This window comes from Lucilia sericata, unplaced genomic scaffold, assembly GCF_015586225.1.
Source record: "Lucilia sericata isolate MDLA Ls3-8-SP2 unplaced genomic scaffold, ASM1558622v1 Contig003300F_arrow, whole genome shotgun sequence".
NCBI classification, from domain to species: Eukaryota; Metazoa; Arthropoda; class Insecta; order Diptera; family Calliphoridae; genus Lucilia; species Lucilia sericata.
This window is the reverse complement of record NW_023996803.1, coordinates 2714-24265: the sequence shown is the minus strand read 5'-3', so window position 1 is coordinate 24265 and position 21552 is coordinate 2714. Positions and strand designations below refer to the sequence as shown.

The following is a 21552-nucleotide window of genomic DNA, read 5'->3' as shown; positions in this document are numbered from 1 at the left end:
AGAACTAGAACAGAACTAGAACAGAACTAGAACAGAACTAGAACAGAACTAGAACAGAACTAGAACAGAACTAGAACAGAACTAGAACAGAACTAGAACAGAACTAGAACAGAACTAGAACAGTAGAACAGACTAGAACAGAACTAGAACAGAACTAGAACAGAACTAGAACAGAACTAGAACAGAACTAGCACAGAAACTAGAACAGAACTAGAACAGAACTAGAACAGAACTAGAACAGAACTAGAACAGAATAGAACAGAACTTAGACCAGAACTAGAACAGAACTAGAACAGAACTAGAACAGAACTAGAACAGAACTAGAACAGAACTAGAACAGAACTAGAACAGAACTAGAACAGAACTAGAACAGAACTAGAACAGAACTAGAACAGAACTAGAACAGAACTAGAACAGAAACTAGAACAGAACTAGAACAGAACTAGAACAGAACTAGAACAGAACTAGAACAGAACTAGAACAGAACTAGAAACAGAACTAGAACAGAACTAGAACAGAACTAGAACAGAACTAGAACAGAACTAGAACAGAACTAGAACAGAACTAGAACAGAACTAGAACAGAACTAGAACAGAACTAGAACAGAACTAGAACAGAACTAGAACAGAACTAGAACAGAACTAGAACAGAACTAGAACAGAACTAGAACAGAACTAGAACAGAACTAGAACAGAACTAGAACAGAACTAGAACAGAACTAGAACAGAACTAGAACACAACTAGAACAGAACTAGAACAGAACAAGAACAGAACTATAACTTAAAGCAAAACCGGTTCAAAATTTCATCTAGCATAGAATAGAACTAGAACAGAATTAGAACAGAACTAGAACAGAATTAGAACAGAACTAGAACAGAACTAGAACAGAACTAGAACAGAACTAGAACAGAACTAGAACAGAACTAGAACAGAACTAGAACAGAACTAGAACAGAACTAGAACAGAACTAGAACAGAACTAGAACAGAACTAGAACAGAACTAGAACAGAACTAGAACAGAACTAGAACAGAACTAGAACAGAACTAGAACAGAACTAGAACAGAACTAGAACAGAACTAGAACAGAACTAGAACAGAACTAGAACAGAACCAGAACTAGAACAGAACTAGAACAGAACTAGAACAGAACTAGAACAGAACTAGAACAGAACTAGAACAGAACCAGAACAGAACTAGAACAGAACTAGAACAGAACTAGAACAGAACTAGAACAGAACTAGAACAGAACTAGAACAGAACTAGAACAGAACCAGAACAGAACTAGAACAGAACTAGAACAGAACTAGAACAGAACTAGAACAGAACTAGAACAGAACTAGAACAGAACTAGAACAGAACTAGAACAGAACTAGAACAGAACTAGAACAGAACTAGAACAGAACTAGAACAGAACTAGAACAGAACTAGAACAGGACTAGAAACGAACTAGAACAGAACTAGAACAGAACAAGAACAGAACTTGAACAGAACTATAACTTATAGCAAAACTGGTTCAAAATTTCCTCTAGCATAGAATAGAACTAGAACAGAATTAGAACAGAACTAGAACAGAATTAGAACAGAACTAGAACAGAACTAGAACAGAAATAGAACAGAACTAGAACAGAACTAGAACAGAACTAGAACAGAACTAAAACAGAACTAGAACAGAACTTGAACAGAACTATAACTTATAGCAAAACCGGTTCAAAATTTCCTCTAGAATATCGGTATTACCACAAAAAATTTTGAGCATACATATCTAAATTGATGTTGTATTAACGGTCCATAATCAAACATAGTTCCCATCTAAAGTCTACTTCTAAAAATCAATTAAACGAACATTATATACAAATCACCAGATCGAGACAAAATTGAGTATTAGTAAGTTGTGTATATATACATATTACTCAGCCAAATGTTTTCAGGATCGGTCCATAATTGGCCATAGGTAAGTTCTGTATAAAGTGCACTTCCAAATTCTGCTTAATCCTTTCTTAAACTCATGAATTATTGACTGAAATTTATTTCGGGACAAGAAATTTTACTCAAATTTATGGTGTTTATATACAAATAATTCTGTGAAATTTGTATACGGTTCGGCCCATACTTGGTTGTAACTCATATCTAAAGCCCTTTTCTGATAGTCACTTAGTCGTAATCACTTATTTAATTGGTGGGGAGGGTATATTTACCATTTCTTTATTGAACCACTATTTGTACCAAAAAGTTGTCACTTTTAATTTTAGAGAAATTTAATCACAGATTTTATTTTCATTTGCTTTAACTTAAATTTAATTTACATATTAACAAAGTGTTTAATTAATACTATTGAAACTTAAATTTTACCAAAAATATCCTCTTCCTTTAAACCATGTTGTGACAAAAAGTCAGCAGACCATTTATCGATTTTAGCAATCAACTCAGGGGTTAGCTCATCCTTAAAGGAACCCACAATACCGCGGCGCATAAATCTAAAGAGAAGTTAATTATGGAAATATTGTATATAATTGTTTAGTGGTTAAGGTTTAAGAAAACTTACTGAAAGTCTTCCTTAACTGCGGGATTGTCATCTTTGAGTAGATCGGTCAAATTGGTTTTCTTGTTCTCTGAAAATGATTATAATTTATTTCATAACTTTCTAAAGATATTGATCTAATACTTACTCTTCATACTATCAAATGATAAATGTTGCAAAAGTCCTTCCATTTCTTTCTCTGACAATTGAGGTCTCTCTAGGAACACACAAAGTCTTTGCAAAACATTTGCCAAATCACGTTTCATTTCTTCATAGGTGACAAAGAATATGAAAGGCTCATTACGCATTTTCCAAAAGTCCACTATATGTGACCAGAAATGGGTGTAAATAATTTCATTATTAAGGAAGTCATCAACATAATCATGGAAATTATCACCACGCCACATATCTAAGTTTTTCACGAAATGGAAGGAGGATACTATGACATCCTTAGCATTCCGAGCGACATAAATGATCTGAAATTGGGGGAAAGGGTAAGCTTTCATAGGGACTGTTTATTAAAGTCTAAAAATTAACCTTTTGTTTCTTTTCCCAGACTTGTAGAGGCAACAGATTGGCCGGTAAATGAGATTTGATTAAACGGGGACTGGGAAGTTTCTCAATCAACTCTACATGATTTAGTAGACCAGGCATAATGCTGTGAAAACTAAAAATGATTTCCAAATTTATAACGTTTCACTTAATTTTCTCATATAACACTCACTCTAAGAAAGGACTCCTGATCATCACAACCTCCTCTTTTGACTTCTCATAGTCCAAGTTATTCAACAACAACCAGGCACATTCCTGCATCCAAGTAGTGCCACATTTCATAAAAGTCACCACAAACACATCATCTTTACGCAATTCCAAATTGAAATATTGATCACACACTGTCTCGAAATGAGCCGACAAAGTACACCAGGTCTCTGACCAATTTTTCTTTAAGGGTATATTTTTACCCTCGGTGGCATATCTTTTCATGGGAAAAGGTATTCTCGCCTTAGATGCCTCACTGACATGTTCCACCGATTTTAAAATATTTTCAGCAGCCACCATATTGTTTAACAGTGCTTCTTTCTTCAAATCTTTGCAGCAACTAAATCACTCTGATCATTAAACAAAATAATTACAAATTATTTATTTTGCTTAAAGTCTTTTAAATGTCACCCATATGGCTGTGATTAGATTAGAGCAGTATCAATTGAGTGGGTACACTCAACCCGTGTTTTAAATCCCTCTGCCTTGGATTGATAAACGGTATCAGTTTTGGCAAACGTGCTACAAAAAAAAAACTGAAAAATAATGATTTTGTATTTTATTCTCAAGAAACTATTTTATGATTTGTTTGCCTTTTAAATAGGCTGTGATAAGAAGACAAAAATAACCATAATATTTAAGATTTGTTTAACAATATAAAAGAAGTTTTTTATTAACAAAATTGTGGGATAAAAAACACTAGAACAGAACTAAAACAGAACTAGAACAGAACTAGAACAGAACTAGAACTGAACTAGAACTGAACTAGAACTGAACTAGAACTGAACTAGAACAGAAACTAGAACAGAACTAGAACAGAACTAGAACAGAACTAGAACAGAACTAGAACTGAACTAGAACAGAACTAGAACTGAACTAGAACTGAACTAGAACTGAACTAGAACAGAACTAGAACAGAACTAGAAACAGAACTAGAACAGAACTAGAACAGAACTAGAACAGAACTAGAACAGAACTAGAACAGAACTAGAACAGAACTAGAAACAGAACTAGAACAGAACTAGAACTGAACTAGAACTGAACTAGAACTGAACTAGAACAGAACTAGAACAGAACTAGAAACAGAACTAGAACAGAACTAGACAGAACTAGAACAGAACTAGAACAGAACTAGAACTAGAAACAGAACTAGACAGAACTAGAACAGAACTAGAACAGAACTAGAACAGAACTAGAACAGAACTAGAACAGAACTAGAACAGAACTAGAACAGAACTAGAACCGAACTAGAACAGAACTAGAACAGAACTAGAACAGAACTAGAACAGAACTAGAACAGAACTAGAACAGAACTAGAACAGAACTAGAACAGAACTAGAACAGAACTAGAACAGAACTAGAACAGAACTAGAACAGAACTAGAACAGAACTAGAACAGAACTAGAACAGAACTAGAACAGAACTAGAACAGAACTAGAACAGAACTAGAACAGAACTAGAACAGAACTAGAACAGAACTAGAACAGAACTAGAACAGAACTAGAACAGAACTAGAACAGAACTAGAACAGAACTAACAGAAACTAGAACAGAAATGGAACAGACCCGGTGTTAAGTCTAACAGTTTCTACTTTTTCCTGGATTTAAATAAAATGTGTGCTTGTTCAAGCTTTTAGAAAGCTAAATGTACATAAAATTTAAATTAATTTAAAATTTTCAAAAATTATCATTTATGCCATTTTAACAAACACAGCTTTTCTTATCATCTGAGAGAACACAATAAGCAAGTGATCACTAAAGTGTGTGCATTTGGTGTAATACAAACAGAAGCTTTCAACATCAAAGCTTTTTCACATCAACCATCTTTGCATTACAATTGTGGGCTTGCCCCTCATATAGCAGACGACTATAAGTGAAAATAATAAATACAAAAAAATAATCTATAATACACTATTCATTTTTGTTGTTTAATATTTTTATATAAAACTTTACAATTATTATTTTAGTTTAATGGAAATGTTTACAGTGCGTACACGTTCCTCGCTTAACATAGACAAACGTCAAAATCGCCCTTTTCTGGAAATAACAGCAAATGGTGCAAATATACCTTTGGAGGTGGAGAACTGGCAGGAACGTTGGTGTTCTTTACCCATTTCGGAGGCATATTTCAAAAGACTGTATGAATTTGAGGTAAAAGATGATGATCTTTATGTGGTGACATTTCCAAAATGTGGCACTACCTGGATACAAGAGGCCTGTTGGCTGTTGGTAAATAATTTGGATTTTACCAAGGCCAATGCAGAAGATTTGCCTTTTCGTAGTGTTTTTATGGAGTAAGTAAGAGATTTGAAGGATTTTTGGGAATTATGCTTTCAATTTTCTTTGTTTTTAGCTTAAGTGCTTTGTACACCGATATACCCAAGAATACCATTGATTTGGCGGAACAGGCTGCTTCACCCAGAGTTCTTAAAACCCATCTACCGGCCCATTTAATACCCAAACAAATTTGGCAAAAGAAATCGAAGGTGAATAAAGGAAAAGTTTTCAAATTTTTGCAAAATCACTGTTAAAATGATTAAAAAAGCTTTTGAAAAGCTCTCACTGATTAGTAAACTGAAAGAGAACTATACGCATTAAGAATAATTGCAAATAATTCAAATATGAACCCAATACTGGTTAACTTGACCCTTTAGAATCATGGACACAAAAGCTCTTTTTTATCACAATCCTAATTTTCTTTGTTTCCAGATTGTCTACTGTGCTCGCAACCCCAAAGACATGGTAGTCTCCTATTTCCACTTTCATCGTGGTCTAGGCACCTGGCAGGGTGATATTAATGAATTCGTAGAGGATTTGATCAATAACGATATTATGTATTGTCCCTATTGGGAGCATATTATGGATTTTTGGCGTATGCGTAAGGAGCACAATATATTCTTTACCACCTATGAAGATATGAAGGGAGATTTGAGGACAGTTTTAATAAATCTCAACCAATTTTTAGAGAGACCTGAACTAAGTGAGGCACAACTTCAACAATTGGAAAAACATTTATCATTTGAGCAAATGAAGGGTAATTAAATTGATCACTTACCAAGCTGTGAAAGCAAATAGAGAATAACTCCTTTTCTAAATTTCCAGCCAATAAACGTGTAAATCCCACTTTTAATATAAAGTCTGGTCATGGCAGTCCCAATGTGCGGGCTGACTTTGAGTAAGTTTTGTTTATATAAATTATGATGTTTTTTTTTTAATTAATCCAATTCTCTTTAGATTTATGCGCCGCGGTGTTGTGGGCTCTCATAAAGATGAATTAACTCCCGAAATTCAAAAGAAATTAGATAACTGGATAGCTGAGCATTTGAAAAAGTTCAATATTAAATTAGAGGATATTTTTGGCAGCATTTAAAACGTAGAAAACAAAGAACTTTCAACAGATTTATATAGAAAATACAATAAATTCGTTATAAAACCTAGCGATGAAAAAGTAACAGATCACTGATCAATCGTTGAAAATATATATCGATCAACTAACAATTATACTCTAATCGTTGATAATCCTTCACTGATAATTGATAATAATTGTTAATAGATTCTTTATAAATGAAAGTTTAAATCCATTGATCGTTGATCGTTAATCCTCTATAAATTTTTCACAGAATATATTTTTATTATCGTTCCTCAAATATCAATGACTACTGATCGTTTTTGCAAATTCTCATAAATAGTTATATTTCACTGTTCTATAGTAAAAGAACATTGATTGTTCATCAATTTTCTACAGAAAATTAACACTGATCTTTCATCAGTTTTCTACATAAATATTCACTGATTGCACATCAGATCTGTTTATAAAAGTTTACCTGGATCGCTCATCAAATCTTTTCAATGGTCTATAGAAAAAGATCGCCAATTGTTCAATAATTTTCTACAGTAAGGGATCAATGATCGTTCACCAGTTTTCTATTGAAAATATTCAATGAATGCACATCAGCTTATCAATTTTCTATAAAAAATATTCACCGATCGTTCATCAATTTTCTATAGAAAAGTTTCACAAATCATTCATCAATATTCTCTGGAAAGTATCAGTGATCGTTCATCGATTTTCTATAGATAAAATTCACTGATCTTTCACCCATTTTCTCTAAAAAGTATTCACTGATCGTTCATCATTTTACACTGATCGTTCATTAATTTCTACTGAAGAATTTCACAGATTGTTCACCAATTTTCAATAGAAATATTATATTTCAATTTTCAATTATAATATCAATTTTCTATAGAAAACATTCACTGATCATTCGTCATATTCATACATCGTATTCTATAGAAAAGATTTATTGATGGTTCATCAAATTTCTATAGAAAAAATGCAATGCTCGTTTATCAATTTTCTATAGAATATATTCACTGATCCTTCTTCAATTTCTATAAAAACATTCACTGATTAATTTTCTATAGGATAAAAATTTGCTTATCGTTCATGCATTTTGTATGGAAAGATTTACTGATCGTTAGTTAGTTACTTAGTTAGTTAGTTAGGCTAGTTTAGTTAGTTAGTTAGTTAGTTAGTTAGTTAGTTTGTTAGTTTTGTTAGTTCGTTAGTTAGTTATTAGTTCGTGTAGTTAGTTAGTTAGTTCGTTAGTAGTTAGTTAGTTAGTTAGTTAGTTCGTAGTTAGTTAGTTAGTTACGTATTTAGTTAGTTTAGTTAGTTAGTTAGTTAGTTAGTTAGTAGCGTTAGTTAGTTTAGTTAGTTAGTAGTTAGTTAGGTAGTAGTTAGTTAGTCGTAGTAGTAGTCGTAGGTAGTTATCGGTTAGTTAGTTAGTTAGTTAGTTAGTTAGTTAGTTAGTAGTTTAGTAGTTAGTTAGTTAGTTAGTAGTTATTTCGTTAGTTAGTTAGTTAGTTAGTTAGTTAGTTAGTTAGTTAGTAGTTAGTTAGTTAGTTAGTAGTAGTTAGTTAGTAGTTAGTTAGTTAGTTAGTTAGTTAGTAGTAGTTAGTTAGTTAGTAGTTAGTTAGTTAGTTAGTTAGTAGTTAGTTCGTTAGTAGTTAGTTAGTTTGAGGGAGTTAGAGGAGTAGTGAGGGAGAGTAGGGAGTAGTAGGGAGAGTAGAGAGTTGGAGTTAGTAGAGTTAGTTAGGGAGGAGGAGGGAGGGAGGGAGGGAGGGAGGGAGGGAGAGGAGGGAGGAGGAGGGAGGAGGGAGGTGAGTAGGAGGGAGGGAGGGAGTGAGGGAGGGAGGGAGGAGTGAGGGAGGGAGGAGGAGGAGGGAGGGAGGGAGGAGGGAGGAGGGAGGGAGGGGAGGAGGGAGGGAGGGAGGGAGGAGGAGGGAGTGAGGGAGGGGAGGGAGGAGGGAGGGAGGGAGGGAGGGAGGGAGGGAGGGAGGGAGGGAGGGAGGGAGGAGGGAGGGAGGGAGGGAGGGAGGGAGGGAGGGAGGAGGGAGGGGAGGGAGGGAGGGAGGGAGGGAGGGGAGGGAGGGAGGAGGGAGGAGGAGGGAGGAGGAGCGCGCGCGGGGCCGCCGCCGCCGGGGGGGGGAGAGAGAGAACGAACGAACGAACGAACGAACAACGAACGAACGAACGAACGAACGAACGAACGAACGAACGAAAGAACGAACGAACGAACGAACGAACGAACGAACGAACGAACGAACGAACGAACGAACGAACGAAACGAACGAAGAACGAAGAACGAACGAACGAACGAACGAACGAACGAAACGAACGAACGAACGAACGAACGAACGAACGAACGAACGAACGAAAGAACGAACGAACGAACGAACGAACGAAAGAACGAACGAACGAACGAACGAAAGAACGAACGAACGAACGAACGAACGAACGAAACGAACGAACGAACGAACGAACGAACGAACGAAGACGAACGAACGAACACGAACGAACGAACGAACGAACGAACGAACGAACGAAGAACGAACGAACGAACGAACGAACGAACGAACGAACGAACGAAAAACGAAGAACGAACGAACGAACGAACGAACGACAAACGAACGAACGAACGAACAAACGAAAAACGAACGAAAAGAACGAACGAACAACGAACGAACGAACGAACGAACGAACACGAAACGAACGAACGAACGAAAACGAACGAACGAACGAACGAACGAAACGAAGAACGAACGAACGAAACGAACGAACGAACGAACGAACGAACGAACGAACGAACGAACGAACAACGAACAAGAAACGAACGACGAACGAACGAACGAACGAACACGAACGAAAACGAACGAACGAACGAACGAACGAACGAACGAACGAACGAAACGAACGAACGAACGAACGAACGAACGAACGAACGAACGAAAGAACGAACGAACGAACGAACGAACGAACGAACGAACGAACGAACGAACGAACGAACAACGAACGAACAAAAGAACGAACGAACGACTAACTAACGAACTAACGAACGAACGAACTAACTAACTAACTCACGTAACTAACTACATAACTAAACAAACTAACAATAACTAACTAACTAAACTAACTAACTAACTAACTAACTAACTAACTAAGTAACTAACGATCAGTAAATCTTTCCATACAAAATGATTGAACGATCAGCACATTTTTGTCTATAGAAAATTAATCAGTGAATGTTTTTTATAGAAAATTGAAGAAGGATCAGTGAATATATTCTATAGAAAATTGATAAACGAGCATTGCATTTTTTCTATAGAAATTGATGAACCATCAATAAATCTTTTCTATAGAATACGATGTATGAATATGACGAATGATCAGTGAATGTTTTCTATAGAAAATTGATATTATAATTGAAAATTGAAATATAATATTTCTATTGAAAATTGGTGAACAATCTGTGAAATTCTTCAGTAGAAATTAATGAACGATCAGTGTAAAATGATGAACGATCAGTGAATACTTTTTAGAGAAAATGGGTGAAAGATCAGTGAATTTTATCTATAGAAAATCGATGAACGATCACTGATACTTTCCAGAGAATATTGATGAATGATTTGTGAAACTTTTCTATAGAAAATTGATGAACGATCGGTGAATATTTTTTATAGAAAATTGATAAGCTGATGTGCATTCATTGAATATTTTCAATAGAAAACTGGGTGAACGATCATTGATCCCTTACTGTAGAAAATTATTGAACAATTGGCGATCTTTTTCTATAGACCATTGAAAAGATTTGATGAGCGATCCAGGTAAACTTTTTATAAACAGATCTGATGTGCAATCAGTGAATATTTTATGTAGAAAACTGATGAAAGATCAGTGTTAATTTTCTGTAGAAAATTGATGAACAATCAATGTTCTTTTACTATAGAACAGTGAAATATAACTATTTATGAGAATTTGCAAAAACGATCAGTAGTCATTGATATTTGAGGAACGATAATAAAATATATTCTGTGAAAAATTTATAGAGGATTAACGATCAACGATCAATGGATTTAAACTTCATTTATAAAGAATCTATTAACAATTATTATCCATTATCAGTGAAGGATTATCAACGATTAGAGTATAATTGTTAGTTGATCGATATATATTTTCAACGATTGATCAGTGATCTGTTACTTTTTCATCGCTAGGTTTTATAACGAATTTATTGTATTTTCTATATAAATCTGTTGAAAGTTCTTTGTTTTCTACGTTTTAAATGCTGCCAAAAATATCCTCTAATTTAATATTGAACTTTTTCAAATGCTCAGCTATCCAGTTATCTAATTTCTTTTGAATTTCGGGAGTTAATTCATCTTTATGAGAGCCCACAACACCGCGGCGCATAAATCTAAAGAGAATTGGATTAATTAAAAAAAAACATCATAATTTATATAAACAAAACTTACTCAAGTCAGCCCGCACATTGGGACTGCCATGACCAGACTTTATATTAAAAGTGGGATTTACACGTTATTGGCTGGAAATTTAGAAAAGGAGTTATTCTCTATTTGCTTTCACAGCTTGGTAAGTGATCAATTTAATACCCTTCATTTGCTCAAATGATAATGTTTTTCCAATTGTTGAAGTTGTGCCTCACTTAGTTCAGGTCTCTCTAAAATTGGTTGAGATTTATTAAAACTGTCCTCAAATCTCCCTTCATATCTTCATAGGTGGTAAAGAATATATTGTGCTCCTTACGCATACGCCAAAAATCCATAATATGCTCCCAATAGGGACAATACATAATATCGTTATTGATCAAATCCTCTACGAATTCATTAATATCACCCTGCCAGGTGCCTAGACCACGATGAAAGTGGAAATAGGAGACTACCATGTCTTTGGGGTTGCGAGCACAGTAGACAATCTGGAAACAAAGAAAATTAGGATTGTGATAAAAAGAGCTTTTGTGTCCATGATTCTAAAGGGTCAAGTTAACCAGTATTGGGTTCATATTTGAATTATTTGCAATTATTCTTAATGCGTATAGTTCTCTTTCAGTTTACTAATCAGTGAGAGCTTTTCAAAAGCTTTTTTTAATCATTTTAACAGTGATTTTGCAAAAATTTGAAAACTTTTCCTTTATTCACCTTCGATTTCTTTTGCCAAATTGTTTGGGTATTAAATGGGCCGGTAGATGGGTTTTAAGAACTCTGGGTGAAGCAGCCTGTTCCGCCAAATCAATGGTATTCTTGGGTATATCGGTTGTACAAAGCACTTAAGCTAAAACAAAGAAAATTGAAAGCATAATTCCCAAAAATCCTTCAAATCTCTTACTTACTCCATAAAAACACTACGAAAAGGCAAATCTTCTGCATTGGCCTTGGTAAAATCCAAATTATTTACCAACAGCCAACAGGCCTCTTGTATCCAGGTAGTGCCACATTTTGGAAATGTCACCACATAAAGATCATCATCTTTTACCTCAAATTCATACAGTCTTTTGAAATATGCCTCCGAAATGGGTAAAGAACACCAACGTTCCTGCCAGTTCTCCACTCCAAAGGTATATTTGCACCATTTGCTGTTATTTCCAGAAAAGGGCGATTTTGACGTTTGTCTATGTTAAGCGAGGAACGTGTACGCACTGTAAACATTTCCATTAAACTAAAATAATAATTGTAAAGTTTTATATAAAAATATTAAACAACAAAAATGAATAGTGTATTATAGATTATTTTTTTGTATTTATTATTTTCACTTATAGTCGTCTGCTATATGAGGGGCAAGCCCACAATTGTATGCAAAGATGTTGATGTGAAAAAGCTTTGATGTTGAAAGCTTCTGTTTGTATTACACCAAATGCACACACTTTAGTGATCACTTGCTTATTGTGTTCTCTCAGATGATAAGAAAAAGCTGTGTTTGTTAAAATGGCATAAATGATAATTTTTGAAAATTTTAAATTAATTTAAATTTTATGTACATTTAGCTTTCTAAAGCTTGAACAAGCACACATTTTATTTAAATCCAGGAAAAAGTAGAAACTGTTAGACTTAAACACCGGGTCTGTTCCAGTTCTGTTCTAGTTCTGTTCTAGTTCTGTTCTAGTTCTGTTCTAGTTCTGTTCTAGTTCTGTTCTAGTTCTGTTCTAGTTCTGTTCTAGTTCTGTTCTAGTTCTGTTCTAGTTCTGTTCTAGTTCTGTTCTAGTTCTGTTCTAGTTCTGTTCTAGTTCTGTTCTAGTTCTGTTCTAGTTCTGTTCTAGTTCTGTTCTAGTTCTGTTCTAGTTCTGTTCTAGTTCTGTTCTAGTTCTGTTCTAGTTCTGTTCTAGTTCTGTTCTAGTTCTGTTCTAGTTCTGTTCTAGTTCTGTTCTAGTTCTGTTCTAGTTCTGTTCTAGTTCTGTTCTAGTTCTGTTCTAGTTCTGTTCTAGTTCTGTTCTAGTTCTGTTCTAGTTCTGTTCTAGTTCTGTTCTAGTTCTGTTCTAGTTCTAGTTCTGTTCTAGTTCTGTTCTAGTTCTGTTCTAGTTCTGTTCTAGTTCTGTTCTAGTTCTGTTCTAGTTCTGTTCTAGTTCAGTTCTAGTTCAGTTCTAGTTCAGTTCTAGTTCTGTTCTAGTTCTGTTCTAGTTCTGTTCTAGTTCTGTTCTAGTTCTGTTCTAGTTCTGTTCTAGTTCTGTTCTAGTTCTGTTCTAGTTCTGTTCTAGTTCTGTTCTAGTTCTGTTCTAGTTCAGTTCTAGTTCAGTTCTAGTTCAGTTCTAGTTCTGTTCTAGTTCAGTTCTAGTTCTGTTCTAGTTCTGTTCTAGTTCTGTTCTAGTTCTGTTCTAGTTCTGTTCTAGTTCTGTTCTAGTTCTGTTCTAGTTCAGTTCTAGTTCAGTTCTAGTTTCAGTTCTAGTTCAGTTCTAGTTCTGTTCTAGTTCTGTTCTAGTTCTGTTTTAGTTCTGTTCTAGTGTTTTTTATCCCACAATTTTGTTAATAAAAAACTTCTTTTATATTGTTAAACAAATCTTAAATATTATGGTTATTTTTGTCTTCTTATCACAGCCTATTTAAAAGGCAAACAAATCATAAAATAGTTTCTTGAGAATAAAATACAAAATCATTATTTTTCAGTTTTTTTTTGTAGCACGTTTGCCAAAACTGATACCGTTTATCAATCCAAGGCAGAGGGATTTAAAACACGGGTTGAGTGTACCCACTCAATTGATACTGCTCTAATCTAATCACAGCCATATGGGTGACATTTAAAAGACTTTAAGCAAAATAAATAATTTGTAATTATTTTGTTTAATGATCAGAGTGATTTAGTTGCTGCAAAGATTTGAAGAAAGAAGCACTGTTAAACAATATGGTGGCTGCTGAAAATATTTTAAAATCGGTGGAACATGTCAGTGAGGCATCTAAGGCGAGAATACCTTTTCCCATGAAAAGATATGCCACCGAGGGTAAAAATATACCCTTAAAGAAAAATTGGTCAGAGACCTGGTGTACTTTGTCGGCTCATTTCGAGACAGTGTGTGATCAATATTTCAATTTGGAATTGCGTAAAGATGATGTGTTTGTGGTGACTTTTATGAAATGTGGCACTACTTGGATGCAGGAATGTGCCTGGTTGTTGTTGAATAACTTGGACTATGAGAAGTCAAAAGAGGAGGTTGTGATGATCAGGAGTCCTTTCTTAGAGTGAGTGTTATATGAGAAAATTAAGTGAAACGTTATAAATTTGGAAATCATTTTAGTTTTCACAGCATTATGCCTGGTCTACTAAATCATGTAGAGTTGATTGAGAAACTTCCCAGTCCCCGTTTAATCAAATCTCATTTACCGGCCAATCTGTTGCCTCTACAAGTCTGGGAAAAGAAACAAAAGGTTAATTTTTAGACTTTAATAAACAGTCCCTATGAAAGCTTACCCTTTCCCCCAATTTCAGATCATTTATGTCGCTCGGAATGCTAAGGATGTCATAGTATCCTCCTTCCATTTCGTGAAAAACTTAGATATGTGGCGTGGTGATAATTTCCATGATTATGTTGATGACTTCCTTAATAATGAAATTATTTACACCCATTTCTGGTCACATATAGTGGACTTTTGGAAAATGCGTAATGAGCCTTTCATATTCTTTGTCACCTATGAAGAAATGAAACGTGATTTGGCAAATGTTTTGCAAAGACTTTGTGTGTTCCTAGAGAGACCTCAATTGTCAGAGAAAGAAATGGAAGGACTTTTGCAACATTTATCATTTGATAGTATGAAGAGTAAGTATTAGATCAATATCTTTAGAAAGTTATGAAATAAATTATAATCATTTTCAGAGAACAAGAAAACCAATTTGACCGATCTACTCAAAGATGACAATCCCGCAGTTAAGGAAGACTTTCAGTAAGTTTTCTTAAACCTTAACCACTAAACAATTATATACAATATTTCCATAATTAACTTCTCTTTAGATTTATGCGCCGCGGTATTGTGGGTTCCTTTAAGGATGAGCTAACCCCTGAGTTGATTGCTAAAATCGATAAATGGTCTGCTGACTTTTTGTCACAACATGGTTTAAAGGAAGAGGATATTTTGGTAAAATTTAAGTTTCAATAGTATTAATTAAACACTTTGTTAATATGTAAATTAAATTTAAGTTAAAGCAAATGAAAATAAAATCTGTGATTAAATTTCTCTAAAATTAAAAGTGACAACTTTTTGGTACAAATAGTGGTTCAATAAAGAAATGGTAAATATACCCTCCCACCAATTAAATAAGTGATTACGACTAAGTGACTATCAGAAAAGGGCTTTAGATATGAGTTACAACCAAGTATGGGCCGAACCGTATACAAATTTCACAGAATTATTTGTATATAAACACCATAAATTTGAGTAAAATTTCTTGTCCCGAAATAAATTTCAGTCAATAATTCATGAGTTTAAGAAAGGATTAAGCAGAATTTGGAAGTGCACTTTATACAGAACTTACCTATGGCCAATTATGGACCGATCCTGAAAACATTTGGCTGAGTAATATGTATATATACACAACTTACTAATACTCAATTTTGTCTCGATCTGGTGATTTGTATATAATGTTCGTTTAATTGATTTTTAGAAGTAGACTTTAGATGGGAACTATGTTTGATTATGGACCGTTAATACAACATCAATTTAGATATGTATGCTCAAAATTTTTGTGGTAATACCGATATTCTAGAGGAAATTTTGAACCGTTTTGCTATAAGTTATAGTTCTGTTCAAGTTCTGTTCTAGTTCTGTTTTAGTTCTGTTCTAGTTCTGTTCTAGTTCTGTTCTAGTTCTGTTCTATTTCTGTTCTAGTTCTGTTCTAGTTCTGTTCTAATTCTGTTCTAGTTCTGTTCTAATTCTGTTCTAGTTCTATTCTATGCTAGAGGAAATTTTGAACCAGTTTTGCTATAAGTTATAGTTTCTGTTCAAGTTCTGTTCTTGTTCTGTTCTAGTTCTGTTCTAGTTTCGTTTCTAGTCCTGTCTAGTTCTGTTCTAGTTCTGTTCGAGTTCTGTTCTAGTTCTGTTCTAGTTCTGTTCTAGTTCGTTTCTTTCTGTTCTAGTTCTGTTCTAGTTCTGTTCTAGTTCTGTTCTAGTTTCTGTTCTAGTTCTGTTCTAGTTCTGTTCTAGTTCTGTTCTAGTTCTGTTCTAGTTCTGTTCTAGTTCTGTTCTAGTTCTGTTCTAGTTCTGTTCTAGTTCTGTTCTAGTTCTGTTCTAGTTCTGTTCTAGTTCTGTTCTAGTTCTGTTCTAGTTCTGTCTAGTTCTGTTCTAGTTCTGTTCTAGTTCTGTTCTAGTTCTGTTCTAGTTCTGTTCTAGTCTGTTCTAGTTCTGTTCTAGTTCTGTTCTAGTTCTGTTCTAGTTCTGTTCTAGTTCTGTTCTAGTTCTGTTAGTTCTGTTCTAGTTCTGTTCTAGTTCTGTTCTAGTTCTGTTCTAGTTCTGTTCTAGTTCTGTCTAGTTCTGTTCTAGTTCTGTTCTAGTTCTGTTCTAGTTCTGTTTCTAGTTTCTGTTCTAGTTCTGTTCTAGTTCTGTTCTAGTTCTGTTCTAGTTCTGTTCTAGTTCTGTTCTAATTCTGTTTCTAGTTCTGGTTCTAATTCTGTTTCTAGTTCTATTCTATGCTAGATGAAATTTTGAACCGGTTTTGCTTTAAGTTATAGTTCTGTTCTTGTTTCTGTTCTAGTTCTGTTCTAGTGTGTTCTAGTTCTGTTCTAGTTCTGTTCTAGTTCTGTTCTAGTTCTGTCTATTCTGTTCTAGTTCTGTCTAGTTCTGTTCTAGTTCTGTTCTAGTTCTGTTCTAGTTCTGTTCTAGTTCTGTTTCTAGTTCTGTTCTAGTTTCTGTTCTAGTTCTGTTCTAGTTCTGTTCTAGTTCTGTTCTAGTTCTGTTCTAGTTCTGTTCTAGTTCTGTTCTAGTTCTGTTCTAGTTCTGTTCTAGTTCTGTTCTAGTTCTGTTCTAGTTTCTGTTCTAGTTTCTGTCTAGTGTTCTGTTCTAGTTCTGTTCTAGTATCTGTATTCTAGTTCTGTTCTAGTTCTGTTCTAGTTCTGTTCTAGTTCTGTTCTAGTCTGTTCTAATTCTGTTCTAGTTCTGTATCTAAGTTCTGTTCTAGTTCTGTTCTAGTTCTGTTCTAGTTCTGTTCTAGTTCTGTTCTATTCTGTTCTAGTTCTGTTCTAGTTCTGTTCTAGTTCTGTTCTAGTTCTGTTCTAGTTCTGTTCTAGTTCTGTTCTAGTTCTGTTCTAGTGTTCTAGTTCTGTTCTAGTTCTGTTCTAGTTCTGTTCTAGTTCTGTTCTAGTCTGTTCTAGTTCTGTTCTAGTTCTGTTCTAGTTCTGTTCTAGTTCTGTTCTAGTTCTGTTCTAGTTCTGTTCTAGTTCTGTTCTAGTTCTGTTCTAGTTCTGTTCTAGTTCTGTTCTAGTTCTGTTCTAGTTCTGTTCTAGTTCTGTTCTAGTTCTGTTCTAGTTCTGTTAGTTCTGTTCTAGTTCTGTTCTAGTTCTGTTCTAGTTCTGTTCTAGTTCTGTTCTAGTTCTGTTCTAGTTCTGTTCTAGTTCTGTTCTAGTTCTGTTCTAGTTCTGTTCTAGTTCTGTTCTAGTTCTGTTCTAGTTCTGTTCTAGTTCTGTTCTAGTTCTGTTCTAGTTCTGTTCTAGTTCTGTTCTAGTTCTGTTCTAGTTCTGTTCTAGTGTTTCTAGTTCTCTGTTCTAGTTCTGTTCTAGTTCTGTTCTAGTCTGTTCTAGTTCTGTTCTAGTTCTGTTCTAGTTCTGTTCTAGTTCTGTGTTCTAGTTCTGTTCTAGTTCTGTTCTAGTTCTGTTCTAGTTCTGTTCTAGTTCTGTTCTAGTTCTGTTCTAGTTCTGTTCTAGTTCTTTCTAGTTCTGTTCTAGTTCTGTTCTAGTTCTGTTCTAGTTCTGTTCTAGTTCTGTTCTAGTTCTGTTCTAGTTCTGTTCTAGTTCTGTTCTAGTTCTGTTCTAGTTCTGTTCTAGTTCTGTTCTAGTTCTGTTCTAGTTCTGTTCTAGTTCTGTTCTAGTTCTGTTCTAGTTCTGTTCTAGTTCTGTTTTAGTTCTGTTCTAGTTCTGTTCTAGTTCTGTTCTAGTTCTGTTCTAGTTCTGTTCTAGTTCTGTTCTAGTTCTTTTCTAGTTCTGTTCTAGTTCTGTTCTAGTTCTGTTCTAGTTCTGTTCTAGTTCTGTTCTAGTTCTGTTCTAGTTCTGTTCTAATTCTAATTCTCCTCTAGTTTAAAAAGTAAAAAACAAAAAGTTTATTTAGAAATTTTTAAATTTTGTTTAGGTGAATAAAATTTTTATAGCTAAATTTTAATAGTTCCACTTAAATATTTAGTCTAGTTTTGGTAATCTTAATGATATATTAACTTAATTAATCTTAGGCTAAGTAAGGTATTAAAAAAATACTATTTTAAAATTATTTTCAAATGAATTAAAGAACCCACAATAAAAGTATTAATAAACTTAATACTCCATTTATTATACTGTTTATAGTTTTTCAATTTCTAAAAACTTGGAAAGATCTTAAATACATTTTTATTATTGTCTTCTTATCACAGCCTTGTAAATGAAAACAAATCATAAAATAATTATATAGAATGATAAAAAAATCTTGATTTTTAGTTTTTGCCAAAACTGATACTATTTATCACCCCAAAGAAGAGGGATTTAAGATATGAGTGTACCCACCATTGGTACCGCTCTAATCTAATCAAAGCCTGAAGGTAATGTTAGCAGGAATTTTAACGAATAATGTAATTTGTAATAATTTATGTTAATGATCAGTGATTTAGTTTATGTACAGATTTGAAACGAGCAACATTGTCCAGCAATATGGTAGCTACAGCAGACATTCTGAAGACGAAGGAACATGTCAGTGAAGCCTTGTCAAGGCTTCGTCCCATGAAAAAGTATGCCACCGAGGGTAGAATATTCCCTTAAAGAAAAACTGGTCAGAGACCTGGTGTACTTTGTCGACTCATTTTGAAACTGTTTGTGATCAATATTTTAATTTGGAATTGAGTAAAGATGATGTCTTTGTGGTGACTTTTATGAAATGTGGCACTACTTGGATGCAGGAATGTGCCTGGTTGTTGTTGAATAATTTAGATTATGAGAAATCAAATGAGGAGGTTGTTATGATCAGGAGTCCTTTCTTAGAGTGAGACAATAAAGCATTTGGTAATCATGTTAATCTATTAACATTTTGGATCTGTTTTTAGTTTCCACAGCATTACACCTGGTCTACGAAATCACGTTGAGTTGATTGAAAAACTACCCAGTCCCCGTTTAATTAAATCCCACTTACCGGCCAATTTATTGCCTTTACAAATCTGGGAAAAGAAACAAAAGGTAAATTTTTAGACTTTAAACAACAGTCCCTATAAAAACAAACTTTTTCACTCCAATTTCAGATCATTTATGTGGCCCGCAATGTTAAGGATGTCATTGTCTCCTCCTATCACTTTGTAAAAAATTTACAAATGTGGCATGGTGCCAATTTCCATGAGTATGTTGAAGATTTCCTTAATAACGACATCATATACACGCACTTCTGGTCGCATATAGTGGACTTTTGGAAAATGCGTAATGAACCTTTCATATTCTTTGTCACTTATGAAGAAATGAAACGTGATTTGCCAAATGTTTTGAAAAGACTGTGTGTGTTCCTAGAAAGACCTCAATTGTCAGAGACAGAAATGGAGGGACTTATGCAACATTATCATTTGATAGTATGAAAAGTAAGTGGAATTACTTATTTGTGAAAATTCCGAAATTAATTGAATTAATTACAGATAATAAAAAAACCAATTTGACCTATTTACTCAAAGACGGCAATCCTGCCGTTAAGGAGGAGTTCCAGTAAGTTATTTTTTTGAAATTACAAAAACTTTTATAAGCTTTCCCATATAAATACCTAATTTCTTTTAGATTCATGCGCCGCGGTATTGTGGGTTCTTTTAAGGATGAATTAACTCCGGAGTTGATTGCTAAAATCGATAAATGGTCTGCAGATTTTTTGGCTCAACATGGTTTGAAAGAAGAGGATATTTTTGGTAAAATATAGGTGGTATTAGACTAGCTTTTGGCAATTTTTCCATGTACAAATGTTTTTAGGATTTAAGATAAAAAAATTCAAATAAACTTTTGTTTTTCGACTTTTTCCGTATTACATCAAAATTCAGTTCAGTTCTAGTTCAGTTCTAGTTCAGTTCTAGTTCAGTTCTAGTTCAGTTCTAGTTCAGTTCTAGTTCAGTTCTAGTTCAGTTCTAGTTCAGTTCTAGTTCAGTTCTAGTTCAGTTCTAGTTCAGTTCTAGTTCAGTTCTAGTTCAGTTCTAGTTCAGTTCTAGTTCAGTTCTAGTTCAGTTCTAGTTCAGTTCTAGTTCAGTTCTAGTTCAGTTCTAGTTCAGTTCTAGTTCAGTTCTAGTTCAGTTCTAGTTCAGTTCTAGTTCAGTTCTAGTTCAGTTCTAGTTCAGTTCTTGTTCAGTTCTTGTTCAGTTCTAGTTCAGTTCTAGTTCAGTTCTAGTTCAGTTCTAGTTCAGTTCTAGTTCAGTTCTAGTTCAGTTCTAGTTCAGTTCTAGTTCAGTTCTAGTTCAGTTCTAGTTCAGTTCTAGTTCAGTTCTAGTTCAGTTCTAGTTCAGTTCTAGTTCAGTTCTAGTTCAGTTCTAGTTCAGTTCTAGTTCAGTTCTAGTTCAGTTCTAGTTCAGTTCTAGTTCAGTTCTAGTTCAGTTCTAGTTCAGTTCTAGTTCAGTTCTAGTTCAGTTCTAGTTCAGTTCTAGTTCAGTTCTAGTTCAGTTCTAGTTCAGTTCTAGTTCAGTTCTAGTTCAGTTCTAGTTCAGTTCTAGTTCAGTTCTAGTTCAGTTCTAGTTCAGTTCTAGTTCAGTTCTAGTTCAGTTCTAGTTCAGTTCTAGTTCAGTTCTAGTTCAGTTCTAGTTCAGTTCTAGTTCAGTTCTAGTTCACTTCTAGTTCACTTCTAGTTCAGTTCTAGTTCAGTTCTAATTCAGTTCTAGTTCAGTTCTAGTTCAGTTCTAGTTCAGTTCTAGTTCAGTTCTAGTTCAGTTCTAGTTCTAGTTCAGTTCTAGTTCAGTTCTAGTTCAGTTCTAGTTCAGTTCTAGTTCAGTTCTAGTTCAGTTCTAGTTCAGTTCTAGTTCAGTTCTAGTTCTAGTTCAGTTCTAGTTCAGTTCTAGTTCAGTTCTAGTTCAGTTCTAGTTCAGTTCTAGTTCAGTTCTAGTTCAGTTCTAGTTCAGTTCTAGTTCGGTTTTAGTTCAGTTCTAGTTCAGTTCTAGTTCAGTTCTAGTTCTAGTTCTAGTTCTAGTTCAGTTCTAGTTCAGTTCTAGTTCAGTTCTAGTTCAGTTCTAGTTCAGTTCTAGTTCAGTTCTAGTTCAGTTCTAGTTCAGTTCTAGTTCAGTTCAAGTTCAGTTCATGTTCAGTTCTAGTTCAGTTCTAG

General features: G+C 34.3%; 5 protein-coding genes across 5 annotated transcripts; 3 read left to right on the top strand and 2 right to left on the bottom strand.

The window, feature by feature from the left end:
• Positions 1–2237: 2237 nt before the first annotated feature.
• LOC119614730 (sulfotransferase 1 family member D1-like) lies at positions 2238–3653 on the bottom strand. Its single transcript, XM_037970845.1, has 5 exons — positions 3243–3653; positions 3056–3185; positions 2667–2994; positions 2543–2609; positions 2238–2474 (listed from the first exon to the last, which is right to left on the bottom strand). Exons 1-5 carry the CDS (start codon positions 3575–3577, stop codon positions 2339–2341), a joined length of 996 nt encoding a protein of 331 aa, XP_037826773.1. The 5' UTR covers positions 3578–3653; the 3' UTR covers positions 2238–2338.
• Positions 3654–5231: 1578 nt separating this feature from the next.
• LOC119614731 (luciferin sulfotransferase-like) lies at positions 5232–6923 on the top strand. Its single transcript, XM_037970846.1, has 5 exons — positions 5232–5570; positions 5630–5762; positions 5986–6310; positions 6379–6451; positions 6511–6923. The coding sequence occupies exons 1-5, from the start codon at positions 5248–5250 to the stop codon at positions 6644–6646; spliced, it is 990 nt and encodes a 329-aa protein (XP_037826774.1). The 5' UTR covers positions 5232–5247; the 3' UTR covers positions 6647–6923.
• Positions 6924–11297: 4374 nt separating this feature from the next.
• Positions 11298–12293, bottom strand: LOC119614727 (sulfotransferase 1C3-like). The gene is given in 6 exon segments (XM_037970843.1): positions 11298–11552; positions 11776–11795; positions 11798–11891; positions 11893–11908; positions 11967–12183; positions 12186–12293. Coding segments are annotated over 6 exon segments (705 nt in total). The 5' UTR covers positions 12289–12293.
• Positions 12294–13891: 1598 nt separating this feature from the next.
• LOC119614733 (sulfotransferase 1 family member D1-like) lies at positions 13892–15304 on the top strand. The gene is made up of 5 exons (XM_037970849.1): positions 13892–14301; positions 14358–14487; positions 14549–14876; positions 14934–15000; positions 15069–15304. The coding sequence occupies exons 1-5, from the start codon at positions 13967–13969 to the stop codon at positions 15211–15213; spliced, it is 1005 nt and encodes a 334-aa protein (XP_037826777.1). The 5' UTR covers positions 13892–13966; the 3' UTR covers positions 15214–15304.
• Positions 15305–19007: 3703 nt separating this feature from the next.
• Positions 19008–20172, top strand: LOC119614732 (sulfotransferase family cytosolic 1B member 1-like). Its single transcript, XM_037970848.1, is given in 7 exon segments — positions 19008–19029; positions 19032–19266; positions 19328–19457; positions 19520–19823; positions 19826–19846; positions 19901–19967; positions 20037–20172. Coding segments are annotated over 7 exon segments (915 nt in total).
• Positions 20173–21552: the final 1380 nt, after the last annotated feature.